Source organism: Pundamilia nyererei, unplaced genomic scaffold, assembly GCF_000239375.1.
Source record: "Pundamilia nyererei isolate P.nyererei 1_Seehausen unplaced genomic scaffold, PunNye1.0 scaffold00012, whole genome shotgun sequence".
In the NCBI taxonomy this organism is placed as follows: domain Eukaryota; kingdom Metazoa; phylum Chordata; class Actinopteri; order Cichliformes; family Cichlidae; genus Pundamilia; species Pundamilia nyererei.
This window is the reverse complement of record NW_005187413.1, coordinates 3,560,056-3,571,419: the sequence shown is the minus strand read 5'-3', so window position 1 is coordinate 3,571,419 and position 11,364 is coordinate 3,560,056. Positions and strand designations below refer to the sequence as shown.

Sequence of the window (11,364 nt, the reverse complement as noted above, 5' to 3'; positions counted from 1 at the left end):
CGGTGCATTATGGGTAATGGAAAAGTCAGCCCCGAGTTTGCCTTACAGGCATGGAGTGGTCTCTCAGCCTGGTTGTTTTCCTCACTCTTCCGTAGTTAGTTGTTAAGACTTACTGGGGTTACATGTTGTTATAATTATCATAACAAACAAAACATAAAACCGCAACAAAGCGTATATATAGGTTTATTGGTATTTAAATATAGAGCATGGTTAGTTTTTTTCGTTTTCTTGAAATTAACAAATCATTGGCAAAGAAGACTTTAAAGTAGTATCTAATTAAGGTTTAAACGTTTGAGTGGAAAAATGGTGGATAAGATAAATTAACCTATATAACCTATACAAGCTAGGATGAAGCAGCATGATGGCACTGTTGTTAGAACTCTTGTCTCATAATAAGAAAGTCCTGGGTTTCTAAAGTCCTTCTTTGTGGAGTTTGTTTTTCTCCATAAATTGTGTATCCTCTCACAGTAAATGTGCGTTGCTACTTTTATTTTCTTAAAACGTTTGGTGGTTTAGTGAGTGCTCAGTTGGGTAGAAAAGCCTGGACGGACAACAAAGGGATATAGCGTAGTGCTGCCTGTGAGGGAAAACCCAGGACAAAATTATCACATCTCGCAGATTTCCGCCATTTCATTGGCTGTTTTCGTTATAGCAGTATATGGATGCGTTCTGAAAGCGCTTAATCCCGCTGCTGTTAGAATTTCCCTGCAGGTTTTTCATGGAATTGAAAATTGTTAATGTTCTACTGGACACATAATTAAGTTACCGTCATGCTATAACCACGCTTTTTATTTTTAACACACGCTATTAATAATTCAATTCAACCAGAATGCACATTACTCTTTATGCAAGTATGATTTATTATTCATAAAACATTTGTTACACATTAATGCCATTGCAATGAATTCTTCTAACTGTACCAAAACCTGCATACAATAGCAATCTGACCCATTTAATATGTTGTTTCATGTCAAGCTCTAGTCTATATACACTACAAGTTTGTATAAACATTGTGTGTCTGTCCGATTACATAATAGTCATAACTAGACCCATCTTCAACATAGCAACATAACTGTTGAAAAAAGGTTAAGTTCAGCTACAATGTTATTTAAGGTAATTTATTACAGTAGTTAAATTCAGAAACATCACCAAACACTTTGCTGTACAAGGAGGCCCTTATTAAATGTAAGTACACAATAATAGTTCATCTTGGCACAGGCAAATGTTCCTCTTTTGATACAGCTTTCATTTGGAAGTGACACTGTACACAACACAGATGGTCAAACTGCAGTGATACAAAATTTATAAATCATAATTGTGCTCGAGACTTATCTTAAACCAATACTAGTGGAGCTTAGTTTTGTTTTGTAATAGAATATAATGATGCTTGAATCAATGGTAGCCAAGTTAGACACACATCTTCTGTACAAATGCGTCATGAGATAAAATAACACAAAATCCAGCCATATAATATATTTAAAAAAAAAAAAAGGTCCACATCGTCCAAAAATAGGAGGGTGGAGTCCATCACACTTAGTCCAAAACTTCAGGGTGAGAGATGGCAGGTAGGTTGGGGGTGTTATGAGTTTCAATGGCTACTTCTAGGTCAGGGTTTCTCCTTTTGTCACCTACAATAGGAGACATGTTTATGTAACGGGTATGGTTACTTGACAAAAAGACAAAGTCAAACAAAGAAATAAAGGCACTTTACATCCAGTTAACTTACCCTTGCCTCAATGTATTCAATCCTCCTCTCCAGCGCTGTCAGCTTCTCGTTGAGTGTGGCCAAACGAGATCGACACGACATGTCTGATGGAGAATTAAAAAACAAACAAACAAACTAGAACGTTTAGAGGTTACCACAACGAAGCATGACATTGTCATCAATTTTTCAATAGCTGCTTAACAAAGATGCACACCGTCATTTTGAGTTAAAAAGGTTTAAAGGGCACATCCGCATACATATTGCCCGACAACACTAGCATTAGCGGTTACGGCAGCCTGCTAATGCTTTCCTATCGTCTGTCGAATCTGGTATATTAATAAATTCATTAATACGACCGACTCTTAAAGGACAGCTAGTTGGAGCAAAATGTAAGCCGATTCCTCTTCAAAATGTCACAATCCTCCTCCAAAACAAAAACAAGCTAACAGCTAACAGCCGCGCTAACTGCTAGCTGGGAGTGGCCATTGAAAACATCAACATCAATGCTAACAGCTGGCTGAACTAGCTAACTTCAGCTAGTTTGTTAAAAGCTTACCAAATGAGTTAAGGAAGTCGGCGATCTTCTTGATGCTGCTCGTAATTACTTCTATGTACTCTCGATTCGCCCAGTCTTGGTGAATCTCTCTTTGCACTGGATCTTCCTGGCCAGCCATGTTGGACGAGTTGCAGTATCCCTCTGCTTTCACCCAGGAAGTACCGGAAAGTGTTGCGTCGATGTGAAAATATTATACAACACTTTTTTCCCCCATGAAGATTCTATTTACCGAAATTTCCTAAGTTTCCTGCATACATTTCTGAAGGATATTTGTGTGTATTTTATAGAAATGAGCACAACACAATTTTTCTTTTGGTTGCTACCTTTAGGGGTCGCCACAGCGGGTCACCTACTTCCATCTCACTCTATCCCTAACATCCTTTTCTGTCACACCAACCCTTTGTATGTCCTCCTTCGCTTCATCCGTGAAGCTCCTCTGAGGATTTCATCTTCTCCTCCTGCCTGGCAGTTTCATATTCAACATCATTTGTTTGATATATCCACTATGTGTCCTCTGAACATGTCAATAGCACCTCAGAGTTGCTTTTCTAACGTTTCCTCTAAACTGCTGAAACTGAGCTGTTCCTATGATGGTACTTATTTCTAATCCAGCTCATCACTCCCAATGAAAATCTTAGCATCTTCAAGTCTGCCACCTTCAGCTCAGCCTCCTTTTGTTTTTGGAGTTCCACCATGTCCAAACTATACTAGGTCTCAATACTGTCTTGTAGTGAGAACTTTCCTTTCACTTTTGTTGCTATTTTTTGGTCACAATTCATCCCTGACATTCATCTCTACTCACTCCACCCTGCTTGCACTCTCTTCTTCACCTCTCTCGTGCACTGTCCATAGTTTTGGATGGTTGAACCCAGGTATTAAAACTCATCCACCTTCACTACCTCTCATTGCATCTTCAGTCTTACACCTGTTTTCATCTCATTCTGTCTTGCTTCTACTTCTATTCCTCTTCTCTCAAGCGCATACCTCTCCCTGCTCCCTACTGTCACTACAGAGCACAATGCCTCATCTGAACATCGCAGTCCACAAAGACTCCTGCCTGATGTAAACCATCTACCTGTCCATTACCATTGCAAATAAGAAATGAGCACAACACAAGTATTATAATAACATTTATTTCTTCTTTTAAGTCAAGGAAGTGAAAATATTTGCGATCTTATTAAAGACATTCACAATGGTCGTCAAACTTTTACATTTTTATCAGAAACCCCTACACAAAAACATTTAAAGGAGTGTCGTCATTGAGTTAAAAGGCTGAACAATCCAGTAGCGGATGTCATTTAAAATATCACAAACAAACCCAGGCCTGCTACAACATTTTTGGAACTTGAGATCTGAAAGCATGACAAATTATCCTAATATGTGTATGTGCTGACTGATCTTTCTGAACTGTTATGTTTTAAATCACCCATAAAATTTCCCAGCACACTTTATTTGAGTCTCTTAAGTAGCTCTTTAATATCTGCCTTGATGTCACTTGTCAGGAAATTTCTGCTGTAGCGCTTGTAGGGTTCCCCATCAGGACCAACCAGGAACTTCTCAAAGTTCCAGGATACGTCATTCCTACACACTGGACTCCAAATGATGTACTTTGGATCATTCATGAGACCCAGGGCATCATCGCAGGGGAATGGAAGTTTTTCCTTCAGATAGACAAACAAGGGGTGGGCATCCTTTCCGTTCACATCCACCTTCTCGAGGAGCTGGAACTTTGGTTCAAAGCCATTCCCTGGACGGACATACTTCAGAGATCTTAGGATTTCATCGTTCTTGCAGTTCTCCTGTTGCACCAAAACACAAGCACTGTTAGATAGATGTAGACATTAAAGTGGGGTTTCAATTAAACAAGCTAAATAAGAGGAATTGTAGTGTAACCTACATTTCCTCTAGAGTACTTAGGTGCACTATAGAGGCAGGTGTATTTGTATTTGAGATTTATTCGCTAATTTATACTTTGTATTGTATTTTTCTGGTTCATGACATTTTAGCAGTAAATAATCGTGCTTATGAACCTGATAAATGTATCCGACAGAATGGTATTTGGACAGATTCATATTTACCATAGAACATCTTTGAAAATTTAGGATATTAGAAAATAATGTGCTGTTTTATATATAAAAATCAATATTGTTAACAGCATTGTCATACCAGGAGCTTATAAATATTATAAATATGCAAGCTAAAATGTTGCTTTGACACTGATAATTTGCTAATATTTTAGTAACAATCAGAATACTTTTAATAAGACACTTCATGTAATATATTACTTTTTTTAAATATGACACTTCACATGTATTTGAACACTTACGGCCCACTTTAGTTGAAGTAAAAGATTCCTAAAGTTAAAACTGTTTCATTTCAGACTGATAACACACACACGCATGTCTGTAAACTTGTGTTACTAAAATACGGACGGCTCTTAGGTCATATTTCTCACATGTCAAGAATAAGGAAGCTAGGCCTGGATTTGGCTAGTCCGGAGTTTCGGTCACCTCATAAACATTACTCTCTCTCTCTCAAGTAAAAAACAAACACGCTTTGTACCTGATGTCCAAACTGATTGCAGGGTACACCCAAAATAACGAGACCTTCGGCGGAGTAGCGAGAATGAAGCTCGTTCATTTGAGTGTAGTCCCTGGTTGTCGTTCCTCAGAGAGACGCCACATTTTCAATAAGTACAACTTTGTCCTTTAGTGCAGAGAAACGGAGAGTTTCTCCAGACAACAGCTTAGCTGTCAGGTCGTAAAACCTTTTCAAATGGCCAGCCATTGTTAAAAAATCCAGATGATTTAGACTTCTGAAACCGTGAACTCGGATTAAAAAGCTTTTCCTTATCACGTTTCAAATGTGCTCCAAGTCCAGCCCTCGCTTTTATTCTTAGGGCGGGACAAGTAGCTTATCTAACAACACCCCTCAGTGCAAATGCAAATTATTATTATTATTTGTATTATTATTATTAGTAGTATTATTTTATTATCATTTTGCAGAAAGACGTAAAGCATTTAATTTTCACCTGCTATCGAAATCTCTCTCTATTTGTTTTAAATGTATTTCTTTATAGATACCGATCTATAAAGATAAAGTTGCACAAGAATTTAACAAATGTAGTAATCCAGTATGGTAATTATCATTGTTTCTAACCACTTGAGGAAGTCACTGACGTCTAAATCTCCAATCAAAATAAGTAAAGAAAAATGACATAATAATTTTTACTTAGCAAATATTTATTAAATGACCATTGCCAATTTTGATATTGGACACGTACACAAACCTACACAACCGAAACTGCAGAAACTCTGTTAGCAAAACGTATTTCACATCGGTATGTCTTAAGAGATTTACAGTTTTTTTTACAACAATCCCCCCTTTTTGTGTGCATGAATGGTACTTTCCAGGAAGTCACAGGAAGTGAATTTATTTATTGCTTAGTGAAATGACTTGAGAACTAATGACTGGAGAAGTGGAAAACACACAAACCATGCTGTTAAACATGGTGGCTTTTTTAAAAATAAGAGCCATAGCTGTGTTCACTTATGGCTCCCCCTGTGGGTAAACAATCATGTCAGACTATATGAATGTGTGTGTGGTCAGTATCCTGATATCCTGCTATCCGTTACATCTTGTATTCGGGAATCTGCTCAGAAGTTACTGTGATAACTGGCCATCAGCCAACAAGAAAGAAAGATTACACCCGCCTGCAAGTTCATACGAGGACCTCGTCGAGCTTTTTGGGGATTCGAAAAGGACTGGATCACAGCTTCCACTTTTTGGAGTGTTTTATGTTGACAGTACTAAGGTAAATAATAATTAAATAAAAGGTCAAACATCTGGTAGACACTATTTTTTACCATATCTATTAGCAATAATATAAAGTCTGTTTTCTGTAACGTCTAAATTATTATTATTATTATTTTGTTAATATTTTAAAAGATATTAACCTAAAAATCAGGTATATGTTTAAAAAAAATCTAAACAAGGCTGTGCAGTTGACCGCTAGATGGCGATGTTGCCATTCTCTTATAATGGCATTAGACGACGAGTACCCTACTTTTCACCAGGTATAAGTAGACAACTTATGATGAGATTTACCATATTAATCCAGCTGCATTGTGTACTTCAACAACACATAGCCATGTCTACTTATCCTGTAGACATATTCTGTGTTTTTTAGCTGCCCAACGCTTTGCAAGACTCTTGGGACTGACTGATTTTTGTGTTTTCCCTTGAGCATTGTCATGGCACATCTGGTCAGGGTGTGGTGTGCTTTGTGGATTCAGATGTCATGGAATGTAATCCAAGTGCATTACTGGATAGCTGACTTGATACAGTCTGAAAACAGAGCTAAATGTAGGGTATGTAGTATTTCTACTATTCATCAAGGGAAAAGTTCAATGAATAAAGGACAAATGAAAACACTAAAATGAATTAATTAGCTAAAAGTAATGTTAGAAAAATAAACGTGACAAAATCGTTGCTCTAGTCTATCTGAAGGGAGTTGAGACTTCGCGGAGTCTTCAATAAAATGAGGTGCTTTAGAAGGCCTGTTTAGCCTTAAAAAAGAAAAAAGAAAAAGAAAAAAACTTCCTTACCACTGAGATGAGAACAAAGAATCTTAGCCTTCTGTTGCTGCCTGTAAGGAAAATGGAAATACTAGGATGGCGGAAATTGATATTATCCTAATTTATTTAATTATTTCAGTAGCTTGATAGTAATGTGATTTGGTTCTATCTTTAATTGTAATTATTTATTCTTATTTTGATCTTAAGAAAAAAATATGCATCAGTTCATCCACTCATCCACCTAACCCTCTATCCATTAAACCTACCAAGTCATCACTGATGTCAGATTAATGTCCTTCTGGAGACCCTTTTTAAATGTGCACACCACATCAGATGTTCTGTGAGCCAGCACGACCAACTTCAATCAAAGGTCAGACTACTAAACCTATAGCACTGTTGCTGAAGCTGCAGCTATCTGCTTTATTGTCACTCAAGTGCTTCTAACAGCACAATCAGTCATTTGGCTCTTAGTGAGATGTCTGTGTATGTTCCCAGTTGATCCCTTTGTGAACTCATCTTTCCTCAAATATCCTATAAACAGCAGGAAATAATTTCTGCTGGATCTGTTTTCATGATACTTAATACTGCACCCTCTCTTGGGTCTCCGAAATCTTTTTCCCACATTTCAAAGCAAGTCCAGCTGAGCTGTGTTTGTACTGGGCTCTACCAAAACAGTGTAACAAGGAGTAGCACCTTGAAATGGTTAGTCAGAAGTTATTGCACTGCTACAGTGCTGGGAGTTGGGAGGTTCTGGTAACATTAGCGCAAAACAAAGGGCTGAGAGAACTAATATTTGAAATGCGGGTCAACAGTTCATCACGTAAAGAATGAAAACTACTCATGCTCACATTCACACCTACAGCCAGTTTAGAGCAACCTGCAACATTTGTGTAATTCTCTGTGTCTGAAATTTAGTTATGTTGATTGTTTATGGAGCTAACTGAACCTTACTGACTTTAAGTGCATAAACCCTATCATAGCTTCATGCACACCAACCTGATGGAATTTAACTAGAGTTTAGCAATGAACTTTTCCCATCTCCGGTTCAAACCCCTTTTGTTTTGCTCATCCTCTTTTTCCCAAGCCATCAATTAGGCTAGCAGTGGGTCCTACTTCCTCTGCACAGTCACAGCCAAGTCCTGATCTAAGCTAAAATAATTGGCGTAATGATCTCAGCTCATTAGCGTCCAGGCCTCAGGATGTCATTCAGTCCCTGCATCAGGAGCTCCAGAGAGTGCTCTCAGATAGGAGGACTGGTACTTTGTGTCTGAATAGTAAGACACTGTCCACTGATATTTGCTGTGGGAAGGATTTTCAAAAGTGCAGCTGAGAGAGGATAAGTGTCAGCATGGCTAGTCTCATCCTCTGTTCTCTCGTTTTTCTCACTTTTACCTCCTTTAATCACAGCCTCTGGAGAAACAAAAGACCTCAACGAGAACTTGAGTTGGTCCTGAAATGGTTGCCATGGATACAGGGCTGGAGCAGCTCTGTCTGTTCCTCCAAATGGCTAACACATATTCTGGGCCGCACTTGCTAAATCCTCCTTCTGCACTAACCTCTTCACAGTTTCAAGGCCAGGGGCATTTTTCTGACCCAGTGTGCCCACTTCACCGCCCTCCCACCTTCACATCCAAAAAATGTGTGAGAGAGAGAACTGAGGGTAGATTGTATAGTTTTCCTGTCCAATTTGATATTCCAAATGACAAAGTGGTTCTGGAGATGTAGATTGTGTAAAAAAGAAAGTGATGGATGATAAGTGAGCTTGCAGTGAAATGGCACATGTGTCTGCCCATCTCTAGGGACCATATTAGTGTTACAATATGATGAAAGCAGTGAGAAAGGGAGCTTGAGAGGCGACTGGCCAGGAAATGTGTATCAGTTCAAAAATTGGTCTTTGTGATAAATGCTGAAATCGCTCCACCTCTTCCCCCTTCGACAAGTCATAGTACAACATTTAAAATGTAAGCCTTCCTGAATTTGAGTGTGGATCGTTAACATTTTGTATGCTGGTGGAGAAACCACCCTTTTTACGCTACTTTCCCTGCTCCCTCGCCAAAACCAGTGAAGCTGATGCGAAGCAGAGACACAACAAGTTGTGATTGCGTGAGCTGGATTTCGGAACTTTTTGCTTCAGATGAACTGTCAGTATATTGAAGAAACATCAAAAGACAGCACACTTGTGTACTGATGAGTGCAGAGGGGCAAAACAAAGGCTGTGTACAGAGGCTTGTGCTTTTGGCAGTGGTTCTTTGTTCTGGACTCCCTAGTTGGAGTCCTGTGATGGTTAATAAATCCACTTGGCTAAGGCTCCCCACTGTGAAATTTCAAAGCAGCGAAAGCGTCAAAAATAGCCTTCTGCGTAGAGTCCCCCAGTTGTGCTTTTGCTGTTAACAATTATATCAATCAAGCAATTAACTGGTCATTTTCAATCCATCTGATTTTTAAGCATTTGCCATGTTGTCATTTAATTCTGACAGCTTCAGTGAAAGCAGCCACTATTATATTTTGAACTGGTGAATACACGGTTTGTGGACATTTGATAGAGAATTTGACTCTTAGAATCTTCACTGAGTATCCAGTGCTTGGTGAGGTTTATCAATCATAAAATAATGAAGGGATATTAATGGTAATATGATGTTTGCTAATAGTACATGTTGGCATCAACGCCATTAAAAAAGACAAGAGCCCAAATCTTAAAAGCTTGATATTTATTTTTACCAGAATTCTTTGTACAGAGCTCTTCTGTTTATGCATCAATAAAACAAAATGGCAAGAGAATATAATGCATGTAGCAGGCTTGACAAGCTGCCCCAAATCAGAAAAACTTTGTGTGTATTTCCCAAAAACACTAAGGCACAAACGGAACCAACAATATTTCTGTTTTGGTCTGTGTTCAGAAGAGAACATTTATATAACAAAACATAGCAATTGCTGAATAATCACCATTCAATAAAGCACATTAAATAGTATAATTTTAATTATTCAGTGTGTAATTTTGGATAGTAAGTTCATAAGTGCTATTGTTTTGGGGTAAAAACTCATAGACCATATCATGCCAGGTCTTCCATTAGATTCCTTAATGGCAATAATTTATATTCAGGTATATATATTTGCTATCAACTAGTTTGTTTTTTAATCATGCTAATAAAAATGTTGGCCTTTTTAAATAGTAATTAAATCAATATATTCTACTTCTGTTGGCCATTTGCAAAGTATTTTACCTCATTAATCTCTAAATCACATAATTTTGACAGTAAAGAAAGAGGTTGTTGAGCAAGACCACACTTTAACTGTGTGTAACAAAATTTCAACTAATGCAGGACTTTCAAGGCAAACGCTGATACTGATATTTGTTGATTTAAAATTTTGATATTGCAAAATATCAGTTGATATATATATACTTAAAAAAATTAGATACACAAAGAATAAAAAGATATCTGATGTGTAGTTGTCTATTTGCTTCTTTCTTTACTGCTTGGCTCAACTGGCTCATGTGTTTGTGCTGTTTCAAACACATGTATTGCCAAAATGGAAGTTGCAGATTGCCCTGTACATATACGGTACAGATGCTGATAGATTTACAAACAGCTAATACCAGTTGATAATGTAGGCCTGCTAATACGGTAAATCAGGTTCTAATGCAGAGGAGCATTTTTTTTATTTTGACAAATAAAGTTAGTCAACATATTACACAGAATGCCATAACAACAAAACAAGGAGTGACACTGAACAACAATATACAACAGACAGACCAAGTGGGTATGTAAGAAATGACGGACAAGTACAGTAGTAAAGTACATAAACTTTAGATGAACTCTTTATAAATCACAACATAAACCTCTTTTTAACTAAGATCTTGGATGTAACTGTTTTAAAGTTGTTTGTTGCAGTTGACAGGAGCACTTTATTGTTATTCTTTTGTGTCTATGTTTTTTTTTTTTGGCTGTTATAATAGAATAAACAAAATATTGTTCAAAATATACATTTAATACATGTGAGTGTGCTGACAAAATTTCTACTTACTACAAATAAAAATGAATCTGGCATTTCATAAGACCCAAAAGATGACTCAATACCATGGTCATAGTGTTATATAATTCCTTTATTACTTGTTAAAAACTGGTCCAACCTTTTTTCACTGGCTTTTACCAAAAAACGTCAGAAATGTATATGCACTTTGCTCTGTTTTTCTTTTTTTTATGTTTGTGTATTTATTTTAAAGTTTAAATAAAGTTTTTATTAATTAGCCTCTGTAATGCACTGTGAATACCCTGAACGTAAAACTTATACCTATTGCTGTCCTGTATTTAGAAGCAGAGGAGAAAAAAGCCTTCTAATACATGCTGACAGTGCTTGAAGTAAAACATTGATAGGTTTATGAACAAATTGGACGATTCCAGCTTATTTATTACATCAGCCATCAGTGGTGCACAGCGCAGCACAGCAGGAAGAAAGTCTTGGTTCTCCCAGGAGTATTCATTTGTAAAGAGTGTCTCCCTTTTCCTCTTTTTTTAATGGGCACCGGG

General features: G+C 37.4%; 2 protein-coding genes across 2 annotated transcripts; both read right to left on the bottom strand.

Moving 5' to 3' along the window:
• Positions 1-836: 836 nt before the first annotated feature.
• Positions 837-2,535, bottom strand: brk1 (BRICK1 subunit of SCAR/WAVE actin nucleating complex). The gene is made up of 3 exons (XM_005724514.1): positions 2,262-2,535; positions 1,727-1,809; positions 837-1,628 (listed from the first exon to the last, which is right to left on the bottom strand). The coding sequence occupies exons 1-3, from the start codon at positions 2,377-2,379 to the stop codon at positions 1,602-1,604; spliced, it is 228 nt and encodes a 75-aa protein (XP_005724571.1). The 5' UTR covers positions 2,380-2,535; the 3' UTR covers positions 837-1,601.
• Positions 2,536-3,376: 841 nt separating this feature from the next.
• Positions 3,377-5,147, bottom strand: gpx1a (glutathione peroxidase 1a). The gene is made up of 2 exons (XM_013908582.1): positions 4,824-5,147; positions 3,377-4,060 (listed from the first exon to the last, which is right to left on the bottom strand). Exons 1-2 carry the CDS (start codon positions 5,046-5,048, stop codon positions 3,710-3,712), a joined length of 576 nt encoding a protein of 191 aa, XP_013764036.1. The 5' UTR covers positions 5,049-5,147; the 3' UTR covers positions 3,377-3,709.
• Between the last annotated feature and the right edge of the window lie 6,217 nt (positions 5,148-11,364).

Coding starts and splice junctions, on each gene's coding strand:
- brk1 (XM_005724514.1), bottom strand. CDS start 2,379: ATGGCTGGCCAGGAAGATCCAGTGCAAAGAGAGATTCACCAAGACTGG. Junction 1,810..2,261: donor CGACTTCCTTAACTCATTTG/GTAAGCTTTTAA, acceptor ATTCTCCATCAG/ACATGTCGTGTCGATCTCGT. Junction 1,629..1,726: donor TTGAATACATTGAGGCAAGG/GTAAGTTAACTG, acceptor CTCCTATTGTAG/GTGACAAAAGGAGAAACCCT.